Consider the following 20,570-nt stretch of genomic DNA (forward strand, 5'->3'; position numbering starts at 1 on the left):
AGATGCCATACTTAAAAATCCCGCAATCACGAAATGGTTCATGTCTTACCTTCACTGCAGAGAACAGTATGTTCAAATTGGAAACTGCCAGTCTGTACCCTCACTTGTAGAGTCTGGTGTACCTCAGGGTACAGTACTAGGACCACTCTTATTTCTCATATTTATTAATGATATGCCTACTGAAATCACTGTACCGTTGCGCTTGTTTGCCAACAACTGCATCATTTATAACAAAATTCAATCGAGACAAGACCAAGAACTTAACTCAAATCTACAAAAAAAATTTTAAAAGGGTGCGACGATTGGCAAATGGCCATAAACCCACAAAAATCAGTCTCTATGTCTATTTCATGCAACAAGCATACCCTTAGTTACGCATACTACATTGATGACAACAAACTCGAGAATGTTGAAAAACACAAATGCCTGGATTTAACATTTACATCAGATTTACGCTGGAATACGCACAAAAAAAATTTGTGCATCAAATCGCTTAAAGCCCTGTGGTCTTTGAGGCGGAACCTCAATCGGGCAACCCCTGAAATTATATGTCTTGCTTACAAAACTCTAGTTGGACCAATTATTGAATATGCTTAAAATTGTTTGGGACCCACACACCATAACTAACTCTTCTAAACTTGACTGAATACAGAGGCTAGCTGCTAGGTTTATATTTAATAAATATCGTCGCATCCATTCTCCAACAGAGTTATGTCAATTAGCTGATGTAGCACCACGTGAGCTCAGAACTAAATACGACAGATTAAAATTCCTCTTCGAAGTTATTCACAATCAATTATTATTACCAGATATTAAACCAGCTATCAAGATATTAGTATAAACAAGATATTAAACCAGATGATTATTTTCAGCTTCCTATGAATGCATCAACGAGGCATCGTCATAGTATGTACGTTCCTCCTCCACTCACCCGCAATGATTGCTTCAAGTTCAGTTTCTTTCCTAGGGATGATAAGAGAATGGAATTTGTTACCTGACTCTCTTGTAACCTCGATGTCCTTAACTGCCTTTTTGGAAAGTCTTAAAAGCACAATATTTTGTAATAACACATAGTGGATTGCCCAATATGGATGCATTTATTTTACATGTGAATCTTATTGTGTCTATGACGATGCGGTGCCAAATTGTGAATGGTTTCTTAATTACTTTCCCTCGTACGTTGTATTTCATACGTCTTTTCCATTCTAAGACAAGCTTTGTGAGCCAAAGCTCGCAACTCGGTCGCATTCTATGTTTCTTTTTTTTTTTATTCTCCACTCCTGTAATAGCCCTAAGAGGGCGGACAGTATAAATAAATGAATGAAATAAAACCAAGACAGCCTTCACGGCATTTGTATTCTTTACCACTAAACCCGGATGTATTGCGGCGGAGCCGATCGCAAGAACCGTACGGCTAAGCTGACTTTACAAAACAGGCTGCCCATTGTGCAACACATATTAGACATCTGCCCATTTTGCTTACTAAAAAATCGGGTGCAGACATAATTTCTACTTTGTTTAGGAGCTTTAATGCCATTTGTAGATTAGTCTTTTACTTTGAACACGTAAAAAATGGGTGTACGTTTCATTCGAGCGTGTGTTAGAATCAGGCAAATATTGTCAAATGAATCAGCGGTGTGCTTTGGCATTCTTTCTGCATCTCGTTTAATTTGACCCACTGGATAACAAAAGTCAATTTTGTCACTTGTGCAAGGGTCGAATGAACAGAAGCTGACTGTATAACAAAGGCATTTTCGTGTCGAATGCAACTTCCTTACGACAAGGTTCGACTGCATAGCCAATCAACCACTGCCCAAATTATAAAAACCAAGACACGAACATACATTTTTGTATTGTATTGTTCTTGTATTATATGAATTTAACTTGAGTATTTTTTTGTCTACAAAATATTTTAAAGAGTGACTTCAGCAGACATCTGACTAGTGTCCTTCATCTTGAGTGACGACTGCATTTCTCCCACTGTTGAACATTATGTGGTTAAAGTTGTCAAATTTTATGGAAATGTTGGTCTGTTGAATCCTTATATTTTGCCCGATCCATCTGGCTGAAATGCTGCCAAAGCATTTAAATTTTTTGGGTGTCACAAGTCAACTAACGGGAGGTAACATTTACCATAGGCTGCTCAGCTATTGTGCACATATATAATGGTGAAATAACTGAATAAAATGGAACTATTAACAGAGGAGATGCAATAACTTACCTGGCAGTCTGCCTTGGACAGCGATGCTCCTGCTGCTACGAGCATGCAGCAGATAGTTCTTCGCTTGTACGCCGCCGCCTTGTGAAGAGCCGTCTGTCCTCTGTTGTTTTTTTGTAACAGAATTGAAACACAGTTATGACCCGCCATTTATGACCATGCTTAAAGTACAATGGCAGCAAAAGGTGCACTAATTATAGAAGGTGAGACAACTGATTACTGTATTTATTTATTATAATGAGAGGGTGCAGTTGGGGGATTCCAGAAAGACAATTTAAGTATCTGCACCAATAAAGGGCGATATGAGTAGTCAATGGGTTAGTCAGACTTAGCGGGGATTATCCTAAACACCGAATTATCAGAAGCCTCCTGAATAATCAGTGTGTTATATATGAATCTCGCCTTAAAGTGCGACTTCACGGCAGCACGAATTTCGCCTTTTAATGTAGCTTCACGGCAGCACAGCGTGCCTTGCAGTGAAGCTACACTGTAAGGGGAAATTCGCCTATAATTCACACCCGGCCTTTACTGTCCAATTCTTCAACAACGCAGTGTGAGTTACACGTGCGAAAATACGGTACTGCCTACCCTGATAAGGTTTACTGGTTGCTGCAATTTGTGCTGCCGCCTAAAATTTGGATAGCCAGAAATGTGGAGCTGGTGCCACCACATTGAAACACTAACTGAATCTATTATCCTCGCATATAAGGTGAGGAGTGATTTCGAAGCTAAGGATCTGCAAAAAACACCTTGCCTTACATTGAATACATACGATAAGACCAATGTGTGTAAGAAAGCAGGGAACAGCCAGTCTGCCGACTTACCTGTCTTTGTCCACAATGTCCAAGATCACTGGCGGCGCTGCAACAAAAGTGTGCACGTGTTAGGCACCAGTCAACAGTACCTTGCATAAATTATTCAACATTGATTGACTCCAGCCTATTCTGCAGATCAGCAGGCGACATAGGCATTTATTTCAACCCAGAAACTGGAAAAAAAAGCAATGTGATCAGCAGCTAGGGATGAAATGAAAGAGCAGAAAGATTCCTTCCCTCTTGGTCTGGCATACACCTTAGCGCTTGGCAATTTATGCAGGGTTTCGCATACTTCACTCACTACAGGAGTGGAGACATCTGCGCGAAGCATTTCAGAGGCCATAGCAGGCACTGCGGTAACTATGTGCGCGCATCGCAAGGAAGTTGTCCTTGCGATGACAGCAGTGTCCACCATGAGAGCCTGTCGCAGTTAACGAGCTTAAAGAGCCAGAAGAGCGGTTGAATTCTACTGATTTTTATTACTGTGCCCTAGCAGACATTTATTCGTTTAGACACACACACAGACGTTTATCACAGTCCCACACAAAACGCACTCACCACTGGCGACAATGTACCGAACAACGTCCTTGTGTCCGTAGCGAGCGGCATGGTGCAGTGCCGTCATCCCACTGTCGTCCGTCGACAGCAGGCTGTGACCACTGTCACAAAGCTGCTTTAGCTGTGCAGCCATGACAAGGTGAAAGAAAAGAATGAAGAAGTGTGAGTAGCAAGTACTTCAGAAGGATGGCTTGCTGCGTGAGTTGCTATTACATTGTCGAGGCAAGAAACATGAAAAATACAAGACTTGATGCAAAGGTAAGGAAGACGAGCACTGGTGTTTTCTGACATCACAGTGCTGGCTAGGTACAAGAAAAAGGCAGGATGTGAGATTGAAGGGGCATTTTTAAATGCAAATAATTTCTTGGCAAACGTTTGCCACTTTGACAGTACCTATCTATCTAGCCACCTACAACTTGGTGCTCTCATGGTCGTTCTGGTATGTACCACAATTGGCACAGTATGACAAGAGTGTATGACAAACATAAATGATAGGTCACGACATGAATATCATGACATGTGTGTCATATAGATCATGAAACAGTCACCTACGTCTTGGTGCTCTCATGGTCGTTTAGTTAACTTGGTATGTACCACAATTGACATAGTATGACAAGAGTGTATGGCGAACATAAATGATAGGTCATGAGATGAAAGTCATGACGTGTATCATGTAGGTCATGAAACAGCTGCCTACGTCTTGGTGCTCTCATGGCTGTTTCGTACGTACCGAAAATGGTATAGCTTGACAAGAGTGTATGATGAGCGTAAATGATAGGTCATGCCAAGCGTGTGATGTCGCTTATGAAACAGCTGCCTACGTCTTGGTATGTCCCAAAATTGGCATAGTATAACAAGAGCGTATGACAAACATAAATGATAAGTCATGACATGAGTGTCATGTAGGTCATGAAACAGCCGCCTATGTCTTGGTGCTCTCGTTTCATTAACTTTGTAGGCTTCCAGCACACTGCTTCGCATAACGATTCCCACAGGGCATGGGATGTACCAGATTTTTTTTATTAACAAGTCAGCTAAAATGGCTGTCGCCAAATCTTCTATCATGTTGCATACCTCAGAGGTGGAATATCTGGATATGCATCATTGAGTGGTCTGTGTTTTGTTACCTTTTACTTTCGCCTCTACTTTTAAAAAATTTTTCTGCCAGATGTTTGTTTAGAGTATATACATTTATGTGATTGTAATAAAACTCAGTTGTCAGCAATGTGTTTGTCTTCCTTACCTTTGTATGAAGTCTGATTTTTCTACGCTGCTTGCCCCAAGAACAATGACTTGTGGATGATCACCAACAGCATCATTCAAGAGATGCCATACAAGCTTTCACACCTCTTTCCCCTTCCAAGAAAATGCTTGTAAAATGTCAAATGTATAACCACAAAGAATGACTACCCTATTTACTTGTGGAATACTCACACTTTTTTGTTTTTATATCTTTGCAGAGAGTAGGAATTGGGCATACGAGTTACTGCCAAAGCTTTGGACATCACAAATAATGTACAAAATATAACAGAAACACTTGCTACACTCTGTGACTCATTTAATCAAGATTAGCACCAGCTATCAACTTCCATTTCATTATTCATCGCTCCACCACTCAATTTTGATTGCATCATTCCCAGAAATTTACTGTATAAGATGATCGTCCTCAGTGCTGTCTATGCTGTTTGACATTCCAGGCACTTAAAAACTCTTAGCGACAGTACTAAAAGATTTTGAATGTCATGCGTTCAAAATGCAATCTTCGGCAAAATTTTTTTTTTTCAATATTTTCACCCCGAAAGTGCAAGGTGTGTGCGTTACATGAGGGCTGGTCTTACGCAAGTAAATATGGCATAAGAAGCAGACAAAAATGAAGCCAAGGGAAGCACAGCAGAAATCGTTTACAGGCCTTTTAAAGACTTTCGAATTATTTGTGAATGAGGGGTTATAACCTTCATATTCCTAATAAAGCAAAAGGGAAATGAAAATGGAAGAAAAGACAACTCGCCGCTGGTGGGAGCCATGCCCACAACAGCCGCATGATGCGTGTGGTGCTTTGCTAGTTCAGCTACGGCGGTGCCTGTGCCTCCATCCACTTTTTTGTGTACTTACATAGACCTATTTATATTATAGCCCAGGAAGGGCTAGCCATATCCACTGCTGATGATCGTGATGGATCAACAACCATAAAGCCACAGGTGTCGCGTAGGGCATGGAGGCTTCTGGCCAATAAAACCCTAGTATGCTATTTCAAGACACCAAGGAGCCAAGAAAGGTGCCAAGCAATGAGTGATAATAGACAAGAATTTCCCTCTTGTTCTTGGCTGATATCAAGTTTGTCAAGATTATAACCCTCATCTCTAATAAATTATACAGCTACATATAGTGTCACATGGTAGTGACATATAAAGAACACAGTAGCAATACTGTGGAAGACGAAACTAAATTTTATTGGGTGAACCTGTGCCCACAAAAACAGGCTACACTTAAAGAACGGCGACAGCGGCGAACATAGTCGGGGATCCTCAAAATCTGATCAGCAGGTTAAGCGCGTCGGCTTTTATACATCAGTCGTCGAATGTTCTAAAGTAATCGCTGAGACATGCGTGTCTTCCACAAAGTTCTACACCATTCGCGTCGCGCATACATGCAATCAGATTACACAAGGTTCAGTGACAGACAGCGGATGGAACCATCGATAACATTTCAGAAACTTCCTATACATGCAGGCGCGTCCTGCGCTGTGCGATAACATTTGTTAGGCGGTGCCCAATAAAGATAAACAAGTAGACGTGTCAATATATATATATAAAGCTGGTCTATGGATTTTCTCATTGGATTGATTGTCGCTGGCTTTGCATTGTCGCAACTAAGTACCGAGTCCTTTAACCGTGCGAACAGAGACGTGACAGGCGAAGCTGAACTCAGTGTCTTAGCTAAACCAGATTTCAACAATGCAGTAGTTGTCTTCGATGCCACTTGACAAAGTTTCAAATGAAAAACTGAAGCTGATTGAGTTATTCAGGTTAATATTACAGGCATAATTTCTTGACCATGTTACACAATCTTCCAAGGATTGTGAAAAAAAATGTGACGTAGTTTAAACACAATGCAACAAAACACAGAAAAAGAAATGTGGCTTGAAAGGGCACTGAAGCGCTTTTTGAACATGGCAAGGAAAGACTTGCAATGAATGTAGAAGTGAAATATTCTGCCGCGAGTAGCAAAGAATGCACAATCTCGCATAATAGAATGTTTGCCCGCTCAGCATAATGCTTTGGCAGAAGCTTTCGTCCAGCAGCGCATTTAAGCCAGTTGCAGGTAGCTTTACGCATCAGCAACGCACCTCACATCAAGCGTGACGAAATTCCAGAAGAAAAAAAAAAACAAAACAAAAAGCAAAGCCTGAGTGTAAGGGCAGGGCTACCAGACTTTTTTTTTTTTCATACAAGGCACTGAGTGAACGTACCCTTAAGAGATCTCCCAGTTTGGCAGCCATGATTACTTCTGCAAGCAGACACAGGGTTAATATGTTATTCAGATGCAACTGGGAGCGGTTAGCGCAGCAAACAGATGCACAGATGACACAGGTGACACAGCAAAGCATGAAGCAAGCCAAGCATACAAGGAGCAACGAACAGTGATAGAACAACAAGGGTGGGATCTTGTACGCATTCCAAAATAGAACGGAGGCGGTCCGTTCCACTGAGCCGCACACGATTGGTCAATTTGAACCGTGATGAACGCCATGATGTCAATTGTGACGTGATATCTGCTGTCAATCATTCCGTGTCATCTGCTATCGGACAAACGCAACGAAACGGACCGCCTATTTCGTGACGTAAAGAACGGACCGCCTCCGTTCGATTTTGGAACACGTACAAGATCGCACCCCAAATGTCACTGGAGCCAATGTTTCAACAAGGGAACTTGTTCTACGACTGTTTATCACTTTAAGAGGAAACTTTAGCTCGGGCCCAACTTCGACGCGGCCTATTCAAATACATGTAAAACGCAAAAAACGTTTTTCTGAGATAACTCCCTGGACCGATTTTAATGAAATTTGTTGCATTTGAGAGAGAAAGTTAAATTCTAGTGACTGTTGGAAGTGGAATTTCGATTTAGGGCCTGAATTTTGTTACAGGAATTTTCAAAAATTCGGAAGTTTGAAAAAAATAGAAGCACGAAGCTTAAAAATTTATAGCTCTGCATCAAGAACAGATATTGTGGGGTTTTGTTAATGGCATCCATTAGATCATTGAAAGCGGACAAATTCAATATGTCATTTTACATCTTGTGTGAATTTTTTTACGTTGTTTACAAGGGTTCTGCAAAAGCTGTATTTCCTTGTTATTACATTTTTTGAGATTCATGTTAACATATCAATTTTGTCAGCTTTGTATGTACTATTAGATGCATTTCACAGAATTGTATTATCATTTCTCGTTGATGAGTTACAGAGTTGTAAACTTGATAGTATCATTTTCTTTAAATTATCGGTTTTTGGCAATTTTTAATAAAAAATTGACAATCTAAATCGACAATTCGAAACCAACAGTCACTAGATCTTAAGTTTTTCTTTTAAATGCATCAAACCTCGTCAAATTTAGTGCAGTGGTTGCCGAGAAAAACGAATTCTCCTTTTACATGTATTTAGATAGGGGCACCCGAGCTAAAGCTTCCTCTTAAGCCTCCATGTTCTTGTGAACTTCTGCCTTGTTTGAAGCATACGAGGAGGCTTTCTTATCAGTGTTAGGCACAGCACAGTTAGCTTTAGGTTTTTTTGCGACAGTTTGCAGCCCTCCATCATAAGACAAGGCATTAACCAAACTTCAAGCCCCTGAACTTCTGCTACAATGAAGAATGAAGATAAATATGTAGATTTCATCTCGCTATCTTTTACTTTCTTTCTATTCTTTTTACGAAGACCTGAACTGGAGTGCAACAATGCTACGTAGACATAAAGCATTTATCACGGCAGCCACACACACACACCGACCATTAAGCACAAGTTAAATGAGCACACCAAAAATAGACCAAGATTAGAAGGTGAGTACTAATGTGATTACATGTGCACAATGTACTTGAAAAATTTTTCGCATTTCATTGGCAATACCTGGGTAAGTCTGCTAATTAGCAAAACTCGCTCAGTACTGAATGAAAGAGGGGAAGAAGAAAAGAAAAATTATGAGAATGCAAAGCGAACGCTTTCTTTAGAAAGCATGTTTCGCTCCAATTCAGTATGAGAGCAGACGAAACATACCATGCGATGAAGTTGGCTGCAGCTGCTCTCCAGCCTCAACTCTGAAAACAAAGCACCACTGATGTCACCGCTGCCAGATTAATAAGCAAAACAATGGACTCGCTTGTTCACTGTGAATGCAACACTGGCATACATGCACACACCCCGATTCACAGTGATAGACAATTGAAACACAGAACGGAAAGTACAAGGTCAGATACGACTTCACTATAATTAGGTCCAAATGTATGTACGCGAGTGTGTGCCAGATGTGCCAGTGACTGTTACGCGAGTATGAGCGGGCACAAATGGTACGATGTTCGTATTGAGGGGGTGAAAAACGGTAATAACTTGCAGACAGCTCGCATTTTTTAAAAATCTTGTTCGGCTGCTCTTGAAGCATTTGACGCATAAGAGTAAAATTCAGCATAACATTTCAAACTGCTAATGAAGCTGAACACATGCAATCAGATATGCCTGTGTACCTCCCAATCCACACAGCATTTTGGATGAGAAACAGGCTCATTCTAAAATGGCGGCTATGCCGTGAAATTTCAATACAACTGCTTATCTTGTCATCTTGCCTGCTCAATTTGACCCGTCTTTAGGAAGTGTTAACAAATAACTTGTGGAGCTTAATGTCCCAAAACAGCACAGCGGGTCATGAAGGATGCTGTAGTAAAGGGCTCTCAATTAGTTTTGACCAACGTCAACCTAAATTCAACTGCATAAATGTTTCTGCATTTCGAAATTGGCAGCTTAATAAAGCAGCGCAGTGAATTCAAAACAGTGTCATATAGCACTTCATAAGCTGAATTGGCTAATAAAACAGGTTTCAGGCAACTATACACGTCGTCATGTTATCAGCAAACACAGGTGCTCAACAACAATAATGTTCTTGTGAAAAAAAACAGAAAACAAGAAAAGAAGCAAGCTGAATGTGGCCCCTGATCGATCCTTCAGTTTTATTCATTATTAATGTTAGGAAATAAAAAAAAAAGCTAATACAATTTTTAAACAGTACTCACTTCTGTTCCTTACAGTCTTGTGTGGGGGTAGGGGGGCTAAAATGAGAAAAAAAAAATCTAGTCAGGCAAGCTGTGTATATCATGTTTTCATGTATCAGGCTACGGGCCAAAGCAGGCATCAGTCAACCTAGAACAACTGAATATGAACTGAATATGACAGTGGCTAACCGTATAGATTAATACATAACCTTCTGCACAATTTCACAGCACAGTTCAATGAATTTTCAATGGCAGCATTTAAGACAATTATCACTTCCAATGATAGGCATCATCCAGTAATAGTACGCTGTATATCTATGGCATGTAAAATCAATCCAGATTAAACACTATAAGATTGTAATGATTGGATCTTTTCAGCATTTATTTCACCATCGTACATTCACTGCACTGGTTATGTTTATTTCTATTGCGATGAGTAGTCAAATTGCAAGTCATTGCAAAAGCAGATGAGCCAACAGCTAACATTAACAGTGGCCTCAAGGCTTTGTTTCTGTTGTCGTTAGTAAATTCCTTCTCTTATTTCCTTTCCCGTCGGACAGCTCACCTCCACGTTGGAGCTGGCTCCTTCGTTTCAGCTTCGGCTACAGCTTCGACTGTGGCTGCTGCTACAGCTGCTAGGCCTTCCGCACTCTCCTTCAAGACGGACGAACTGTCCAGGGCACCGGTTTCCTCTGTTGTGGGTGATGTCAGTGGTGGTGGCGGCGGCTCTGGAGCGATCGGTGATTGCTCAGGGTCGAGGATGTACACACCGTCCTGACCAATGTCGACGACGTAGTGTAGCTGCTCCTGAGCTCGGTCGATGCGAAAGAACCTCTCCGCTGTGCATGCTAAGGGGCAAGAGAAAGAACAAAAACAGACACACATGCTAGATGATGTTATTTACATCTCCACATATCTGTTAGATAATTCTCTACAAGTCGTATAAAACAATCAGCGGACAACCTTGGCCAAAGCCAAAGGAAAAGAAAACTCTGGACAGCCTCTGGGCGTTCATCTGGGAAGCAAGGCTGCAAAATCTTGTTTCACTATGACAAAAACCAGTCTCTAGTAGTTCTCTGGTACAATAAATTAATTTACAATCTATAAATCAATGAATCAAGGGTACTCTTAGGCACAATTCATTCACTCCGTTGTTAACAACTTTTTTTTTTGTTCAAGCCAGAAATGGCAAGGTCATTCGTTAATGCCAAATGTCACGAGGAGAGACAGACGTGGTGCAGCATAAAGGGCGGGGGTACACATGTTAAAGTAGCCTTTTAATGACTAAAGTGAGTTTGTTTTCTAGCAACTCAAGTGCATCCCAATCCATGGGACTCGCTCTCCATATGAGACCTTCATGCACCTTGCACTAAGATTGTTGCAGGAGCTCTCCACACTCACCAGAAAGACTTCTGCTTACTATCTATACAAAGTAAAAGAAACTTGTTGTCGACTGCATTAGAGCTTCGAATTGAACCATACTCTGCTTTATACGTAGACGGCATTGTCACAAAGGCTAGAGAGACTTCTGTTAAAGCTCGCATTCTTGAATAAAAAGTGTTGCGTCACATATGAATGATACAGGCATGCATCATGTAACTCGAAGTGACATCTAAGCCTCATATTTTTATGCTGCAAATAATTGCATATTTATTAAGTGAAAGGCACCGGAGGTCTGATCCTATTTACGCAAGACGAGTAGGGTGGCATGCTTCTGCGAGCAGCGGCTACAGCGCACCGCCTGTGCTTGCTGCCAAAACGAAGTACTAGTATGTCGCACACTGGAAGCACAAGGGTGTACAAACATTACACAATTTGACATAACCTAAGATCCCCAAGTTGTAGTTCCAATATGTGAAGTAGATGTTCCATAGTAAGTGTTGCAGATCAAAACCAAGTTCACTGCAAAACATGCGGAGTGAGAAATCTGTGACCGCACTGTTTGTGTAGCTGCGGCAGCGTTGGCTGCTAAGAATGGAAGTGTTGTTTTCGTTCAACATGGCGAACCGAGCAGACGACAGGACAATAGATATACGAACAGGTCAGCGAATTTTTCTTGTTTGTCTCTAACGCCCCGTCATCTGCGCTATTCACACCGTTCAGTTCAGTATGCATTTCTTCTTGGCACATGCGTGCTAAATTAGATGCCCTCTCGAGGCTGTCCAGCAATGACCCGAGAACCAAACATTTCCCTTCCCCAACGCAAACAATCACGAAGCCAGAGTTACTCACAATCCAGAAAGCACCAGTCGGGTGAGAACCTCTTGGACGGTGACAGATTCTGTGCGTCTGGACCTTCCAGCTGGAAACAGACGTGCAATACGCCAAGGGGCACAACATTAGTGGCACAAGGAGCACCGCAACAACTGGGTCAAATGAATTCCTATCTCGTGAATTCCGTGCAGTGCTGCGTAAGCTATGGGTCATGTGAGCTAATTCACCGTTATCTAATTCACTATTATTTATCATTGATCATCTTTGAAACTGCTTTTTTGGTGCAGCTGGCACGACTGTTACTAGAGGAAGAAACTCTAATACTAGAGAATGTTAACAGGCTTGCCTCCACAGTTACCCTTTTGAATGCGTTCGAGTAAGCTTTTTATGCTTACATATGGCCGCTCATGCACAATGTTGCCAACAGGTAACTGGTCCATTCCAATAGCATGATTTGTGTTTTTTTTTTGTAAAGCTAACATATATATATTAAAAAAAATACAGTTTTGTTGCTTTTTTTGGCTCGTGTACAGTGTCTAGCGATTCAAACATGACACTTGGACCGCGTGGTGGCCGGAGCTTGTTGTCTAATTGGTGAGCACTGGGTGATCACTAGGGGGCCAAACGCAGTCACAATCCATCACAAACACTCCCTTTCATCGCACACCATAATCTACTAGCTCGGTGTTCCCAGCACCGGCCGATAGGGTAGAAAAAAGTGCCAGCAGCTATGCGTTACGATGATCATGTTTGAATCGTTTAGCTCTGCACATAAATTTACAAACTCGATTAAGCAATAAATTACCTGATCAAAGTTGATTGCTAGCTATTACCTGGAGCACATTACAGATCTAGTCACAATAAGCATGTACAACTTATGAATGACCGTAATTACTAGATCATAAGGCAGTCACAATTATAAGGCAAGGGTACTCTCCCCAGTTGAGAGTTCCTAGAAAAAGAAATTGAGCCTGAAATAACGAATAACTAGGGAGCCTTCGGAATAATCAGAATAATCAGGGCAGGCTAGATGCGAATTTCCCCTGGAGATTCGAGTTCATGGCAGTGCGAATTTCACTTTACGAAGTGGCTTTACGGCAGTGCACACCGCATTACCCTGAAGCCACACAGTAGGAAAATGTTTGCTTTGCTGTGAAGTCACGCATAAAGGCAAAATTCGCATATAACCCGCACCTCACCTTTATTGTTGAAATTTTTAGAATTCTCGGCGCAGGTATTTGCGCAAAAATACAGTACTGCTTCATCTGCCAAGGCTTATTAGCCACTACCATTTGCGCTGCCACCCAAAATTTGGATATGCTGGAAGCTCTGCCGCCATATTGAAATACTAACTGAATCTGATGCCTCACATATAACACTGGGGGGGGGGGGGGGGGGACTTCGAGGTTAAAAAAAAACCTCGCCTCATATTCGAATAAACACAGCGAGTCTTATACACTTAGTCCAACGTTCGACGAATATTTGTCAGGTGGGCATAGTACATGCTCAAAATAAAACAAGCACTCGCCTAAGACCGAAAGAAAACAAATATGTCTGTTTTCTTTTCAACCTTAGGTGAGTGTTCATTTTATTTTGACCAGTCTTATACACTGTAACACTGAAATGCGATCGCCGCACTCTGTCCATTGTAAACGCGTGCTTTTATGTTGAAAAATGCCATCCCATTCTCATGACTAGTCAACAGACACCTGCAATAACTTTTTTCAACATGGTTTCCAATCTTCCGATTCCTTCGATGCACTGCAAACATGCGGTGTAACATTGCTACAGAAATTGCAGTGATGTCGGTGGGACCAATTACACTGTTAAGTACAGTCGAACCTAGATAGAGCAAATTATTGTATATATCAAAGGAAATATAAAATCTCATTGGTAATGTTCTATTTGAATGTAGTATTCTCCTGCTATAATGGTATCAGTTATAGAGAAGTAGATTTTTGTTTGCGCGCACCTGAAAATAAATATACGCACATGCACAGAAAACAGGACGCAACAATTGAAGACATGCAAGACTTGAAAAAAAAACAAAAAAATGAACTCACAGAACACAACTGGTTGATCATCAGCCTGACGTTCTCCAGATCAGTGTCAGGGTTCACAGTCAATGTTCCAATCGGTATGGCTGTTGCGAAGGAGGAAAAGGAAGTTAAAATGTGCAAAAACATAAGCAGACAGTGTGAAGAACGATTGCCTGCCCACAATAATGTGGCCGCACTCAGAGAATGTTTCATATTATTACCGTTTCACTGTTTTCATACAAATGTATACTCTCTACAGCCAGAAATAAAGACAATCATGTCGCTCTAATTTTCGTTGATGTGAAACTGTGTTTTGGCATTACAGGGTTAATTACACAGATTAACATTGTTTCCAAAAGACTACTAACTTCTTATCACAATAAAATAAAAACAAGCACTTGAAATCAGAAGTTCTAAGTGCAGTTTGTTATATCTGGAACAGCAACTGGTGATAAAACTCACATAGGCTTCGTAGCCTCTCCTTGTCGTAGTGATAATTCTCGTAATCAGCCATGTTCAGCTTTCGGATGGCAATGGTCAGCTTTTCCAGTGGTAACCTGGCAAAAAGATGGCAAACAGAGTCATGATGCACGATTGATTGATTTGTGAAGTTGTAAAGGGGTCACTAAAGAGAAAGAATGATTCAAGCAGTATTAGTAAATTACGCTTGCATAATGCTAAAAAGTCACTCTTACTGCAACACATGCTTGGTAAGCCAGAGAAGATTCAGTAATGAAATATGGGCGGTGACGCCACCTTGAAATTTTCACGCCAGTTCACAGTGATGTCACAGATTGTGACTTTGTTTGCTCGGGGCTTGTTAAATACCTACGAGTAAAAATGAACTACACTGTTGTAAAAGAAAGCCAAGGACTGAAGTTAGAAAGTTTAAAGAACATTTACTTAACCACAACGGCCAACATGCGAAAACATACTTGGTAATCTGTGACGTCACATTGACATAGTGTAGTACCTGTGGTTCCAGCGCAAAATTCGAGAAATGAAATTTTCCCGGTCACCTCCTCCTCCAATAATCAACCTGTTACTACGAAACCAACAAAAATTAGGGGCATGCAAATACTCACATATTAAATTTTGAATTGAATAGCAAATTTTCAATTAATTTGATTTGTGAATAGAATATATAATGCTCAATTTCTCAAATATTCGATTTTTAGAATATCAGTACATTTGGTGAACGACCCAGTTGTGGTCAATGCCTTGATGCACACAGCGTTCTCACGGCGCACAATCTCTCTTGGTACAAGCTTCATTCAGGTCGACGATACCGATCGAAATGATCAATGTGACGTGGACAGAGGAAACTACAACAACGGCGCATATGGGAAGCACGCGAGTGTGTGCCTGGTTAGCCATGGTTAGCCTGGTTAGCCATGGTTAGCCATGGTTAGCCTGGTTAGCCACGGGAAGGCACGCTGATCGCACCTAATACGCTAGTTCAGTATACACGCACGCAGATTCGAACAGCTCGGAGCCCTCTACCAAAATGCAAGCGCACAAACAAGCGTGGTAGATGCCAGCTGGTCAACCGCGGACACGAACTACACTTCAACGGTTGTAGATCTAACACATACACATGATTTCGCAACCAATCACTGATGAGCCACCCATAGGAATATATTAGTGTGAAGCTGTCCACGATGATTTGCGGCCCGTCATCACATCGACTGGCAGCAAATTTTCGTCACGGCCACACCAATAGCAGAGTGTACTAGAACTTTATTCCATAGTACTCTTTTTTTAGCCTGTTGAGCTTAATCGCAGCAGCGCCGTCGAGTGTCGGCGACTGAGGTTACGTAACCAAATCAATGCAAATCTATTCACAGCAGACACACGACTTTTAGCAGGCCGACAAACCGTCTCGCCAATGAAAGCGAGTGCATAGGATGACCGTTGCATGTTCCCAGCTGCCATCTTTGCGAAATATCGTACGGTGGCCCTTTGCCATTCATAGGTGCACAACAATCTCTTTTCGTAGCTTTGAGTGACCCGTCACAAGGCTAGCTTTAGATTTACATGGCAGACTCCACAATATCATGTGACAGCATGCTGACAACTGCAGGTGCAGACACGTTTACACAGGCAGCAGATAGATGCAGATGAAAAAGAGAAAAGAGGAGGGGGGGGGGGGAGGCGGGACAGGAACATTGCGCGAACTTGGCATGGGCCTCCCCATTTGGGAACTCTTTACCGTCAGCGCCAACCGCAGTCAACACAAGTGGCACCAATAACTGCGCCGAGCGGTGCCGAGGGACATGATGTGCATTCCCCGCTTTTGTCTGTCGCAGATTGACCTTACAACTAGCTGATGACAAACCCACAGAAACCAACTGCCATAAAGGTGGAAGAACCCGCCCATTTTGTGGAAGGAAATGGGAAAACAATACTTTCTAAGCAACAGAAGAGTGCCATTAAGCACAGTACTAAAGTGGAAACACCATTGATATTTAAGGCAATCTCGCTATTTCTTCAACATCAGAGGGAAAGATGCATTGAATTATGTTTTGAAAGATATTCCATCGATAAAAAATATTTCTCAGACCTTCATGTACGAACTGCGTTATCATCAGTGCAGGCATACTAATTTGGCGCTCTCTTTACAAGAGGAGAGCATACTATGCATCTCGATTGATGGGTATCTAAGTTACTAATAGCCAGCAAGATTTCTGTTAAGTAATGTGATTAATTAATGTGATTAGCTTTCTTAGCATGTGCAGTTCTGTGTTTCTTGCACACAATTTGGAAGCATAAATATTTGTTTAAAGTTTTCTGATATTCAATTCAATATTCAGCTTTTGTTTTTTCACCATTCCATTTAATATTTGATTCGATACCTGCTATTCGGTATTCGCACACCCGTAAGGAAAATAGAATTTTTAGGAATTCATCAATTTAAACTCATTTAGCGTTTCACTTAAGTGGTCTTTGTAACATCCAAAAGCAACGTGGTGGCTATGAGAGACGTGAAGAAATACGAGGTGACATAGCCTTGTCATCAAAGTAACCACTGGCTTCAAGCGAGACCAACTGCAGCGGGATACCTCTGGGATAGGTGATGTAAAGACAAGTACTCTGTTAAGCTGAATGATTTGTTGGTCATTTGTTTGTTTTTCATACATTCAGTGCACTTCTATTAAGCTGAACTTATGACCAGGCACAAATATTTCAAGATTCTTTCACGTTCATCATAAAAAGGAGGCTGCTATTCTCCAAACTTGAGGAGGTTTAACCAATTTAAGCAAAAAATATAAAAGGTTTGAAGGCATGTTTATTAGAGAACCTCAAAAAGAGCTCCGAGTGATTGTGAAGAGCACTGCACCTAACCCAGATTTTCATTTTTTTTTTTAGTTTAGGGTGGGGCGAGAGGGAGATTTCTTTTTTAGTATTCTTGATGTCACACGATGTGCATTCTTTTTGTTGCCATACTCACAAGCACTAACATGTTTAGGTAGGCAGGAAATTTAATTAAACGATTGACCAGCTACAAAGTAAAGTATTATTATTATTACATGCAACAGAGCATCACAAAGAAAAGCTGATGACTTACTGGCTTGGCACTTGGTTGTGAATCTGCAATGCGACAGAAAAAGAAAAATGAAAATCAAGGACTCGGAAGACATTCATTGCAGAGCCAACACAATAAGTCATTGTTCAGACGAAGGACCACTGATCCGATAGCTAACACGTCTGTCACAATGGCATGGGAAGCAAGGTCACACTGCTTGAACAACAAACAGCACATTTTCCCGTCTGCTTTGAGATACTAACTCCACCTACCCCCTATCTTAGGAAGCGTGTAAAACCTCCATGCTGTATGGAAATACCTTTAATAGTGGCATCGGAGTGCAAAGGACTCTTTATCGTAAATCATAATCTGTGCCCCTCCACTTTCAAATGACTTCCTGCGGCAATGAAATGAAAGCTATGAAGGTGTAGATTCTGTGCACATGTTATATTGTGTCAAGTAGTCTGGCACAGCTTCATAATGCTCTTGGTTTCCTGGAATTAATACTGAGTCAGCACAGCTTTCGTGTGTGACGGTTTCGCATTTGCCCCAACGCAGAAAAGAAAAGAAAAAACAAAAAAGCACGCAGGTCAAATTTTAACACTCAGTGGTGTACTTTGTCTTATTTTCCTGCTGTAAATAATACGCTTCTGTTTTCTCTTCCCCACCTTAAATGAGGGCAGATAAGAATGTGAGACTATATTAGGTAGCACTGTTATGCGCCCATTGCCAACGTAGTTTACACTTCCTCGCCACAGAAATTTTACTGATGTCGGTAGCTCACAAATTCTATCGTCAAATAGTACACGGTGCATTAGAGGTAACAAAAAAGTCAAAATTTAATCATTTCAGCTTTTTAGTGCCAGGTTTTTTTTCGGAGGTGATGCAACTCCTGTGTCGTTTTTTTTTTCTCGGATATTATGAAATGAACACAATCGTTTATTTTCCATTATGCAGATGCAAAAAAAAGATAACTTGGATAATGAGAAATGCTCTCTCGGTATGGTCTTCCCATTCCTACCTGACATCAGTGACACGGCTGGTCAGAAACGCAAAATTGTACCGGTACATCAGTGGCATTGAGTGGGTTAAAAAGTACAGACTGTAGCCACATCTGTTTCCCACAAATGCACAGAACGACATAAGATATTTTTTAGCAACATTTTAGCTTTACTACCAAAATAGTTAACATTTTTCATTGAGAGGTAGCGCTACATCACTGTAGGTCAACTGTACAAATTACACATATATTTAACTTACCAATATAATTAACTTGTATTGATGAATTATTAGGCATAACAAAGTAAATAAAAAAGTGCCTCACATATATAAGTGTGTAAAGAATATATGCTTATAAGTTAAAACAAATACCGGATAAAATGGAGGTATTTTTGTTTGGGACGTGAATTCGGGAAATGAGGTAGAACACGTATTTATTCTGGCAATAACATTGATCATCTAACAAAAAAAAGAAAGAAAGAAAAAGGAAATAGTCTTTATGCACCAAAATTTACATCTTGCTAATGTCTAGTTTTAGAATTTACTGCATTTTTTTCTTATGTTACTTATGGACAATATCTACTTGACACTTTAACCCCCAAGTTGTTTCATAGAAATGGTTTTCTTGTTTCAACATATTGTTGCATATTATATAACCGGATTTAAAAAATATACTAGTGGTTTACCTTATATTCATCCAAAATGTTAATCGAAGACGTCTACCCCGAAATAGAGACTTTCCTTCAGCACATGTGTAATGTTCGGGTGTAATTATCTGAACATATAACAAAAGGGAATGAAAGCATTGAAGAGTATGTTCAAGTGCTGAAACTCAAATTTAGCCTTTTATCTCACCCCCAGCATGCGTATCTCATCACACTGGCTATGATCTTCAAGTGTCATGCCCATGTGCTCATACTGTTGCATTCTCCGTTCCATTTTTTTTTCACGCACAGCAGCACAACAGAACAGCCTTTTTACTGAAAATCACTTCAGTCACCTTTCCATCGAGTTTTCTGAAGAATGTAACCGATAACCTTTTTGGCTAACTGACATCCTGAGGAAATTTTGTAACGCTCCCTAATGCAATACCCCATGGAGAGGTTTTTCAGGAAATAAAGTAATGTGAAGTGATGATGTGGTTCGATACGTGAACTGAGTTGACAAGCGCAGCTTGTCTTCGACAAGCAAAGTAGCAGGTGCTCTGGACCAGACAAGTACGGCTCCTCTTTGGCGGTAACAGTGAAAACAGCTAGGACAAGTACAGCACGGGCTTGTTAGTTAAAGGATGGAAAGCACAGCTCGTATTGCTCAAAGAAGTGTTACACTCTTCCATGAGTAAGCCAAAGGCAGTGTCAAAGCCAAAACCCTTGCCCACCTTGGCCTTGGCCACTATGCAGGCCTTGTTGCGCATATGCAGCTCGATGAGCGACGGCAGTAGGCGGCAGGGCTCCCCATCCACTTGCACCGGGATGGTCTTGCTCGTCACGACGCGGGCGCTTCGGCACTGGCATAGGCACGTGCCATGGCCACCCGCCTGGAGGAAAGGCTGCAGACAAAAAAAAAAGAAGAGAGAACAATAAAAAACCAGTTGACTTGGGCAATACCTGCAGTTATCTGAGCTCAGAGACTCTTATCTTCTCAAGAACAACTTCTTCTTTGCGATGCGCACAGTGCTGTGTTCGTCTGCTACAGTATCGCCAGCTGTGACCTCCGAAACACATGCGCATTCACTCTGAAGGGTCCGTGCGATGCACAGAACCCTGCACATGTTGCTTGGTGCCTCAAAGCTGCCTGACCGTACTCTCCTCAAGTCCAGAGCTCCATTCTCCAACAAGACCCTCATGTTCTTTACACCCTCTAGTTATGCATTTATACATTGAGCTTCTACCCTTGCACCTTCATGTCTGCCTCCTTCCTGGCAATCTTTCTTGGGTGGAGGAATCTTATTG

General features: G+C 41.3%; 1 protein-coding gene across 7 annotated transcripts in view; it reads right to left on the bottom strand.

Moving 5' to 3' along the window:
• Positions 1-20,570, bottom strand: part of rdgA (retinal degeneration A) — a 442,041-nt gene that overhangs the window by 13,862 nt on the left and 407,609 nt on the right. For 5 of the 7 annotated variants that reach the window (XM_075674835.1, XM_075674833.1, XM_075674830.1 and 2 more), the window contains exons 16-27: positions 19,997-20,167; positions 17,662-17,684; positions 14,556-14,650; positions 14,118-14,197; positions 12,073-12,142; positions 10,406-10,688; positions 9,862-9,897; positions 8,855-8,895; positions 7,061-7,098; positions 3,592-3,712; positions 3,043-3,079; positions 2,222-2,321 (exon numbers count right to left, since the gene is read on the bottom strand). In XM_075674835.1, the coding sequence (XP_075530950.1) occupies positions 2,222-2,321; positions 3,043-3,079; positions 3,592-3,712; positions 7,061-7,098; positions 8,855-8,895; positions 9,862-9,897; positions 10,406-10,688; positions 12,073-12,142; positions 14,118-14,197; positions 14,556-14,650; positions 17,662-17,684; positions 19,997-20,167 (1,095 nt within the window). Of the gene's footprint in view, positions 1-2,221; positions 2,322-3,042; positions 3,080-3,591; positions 3,713-7,060; positions 7,099-8,854; positions 8,896-9,861; positions 9,898-10,405; positions 10,689-12,072; positions 12,143-14,117; positions 14,198-14,555; positions 14,651-17,661; positions 17,685-19,996; positions 20,168-20,570 lie in introns of those variants that run through there. The other 2 variants (XR_012824466.1, XR_012824467.1) reach the window with 2 other exon arrangements.

This window comes from Dermacentor variabilis, chromosome 11 (assembly GCF_050947875.1).
Source record: "Dermacentor variabilis isolate Ectoservices chromosome 11, ASM5094787v1, whole genome shotgun sequence".
Taxonomy (NCBI): Eukaryota; Metazoa; Arthropoda; class Arachnida; order Ixodida; family Ixodidae; genus Dermacentor; species Dermacentor variabilis.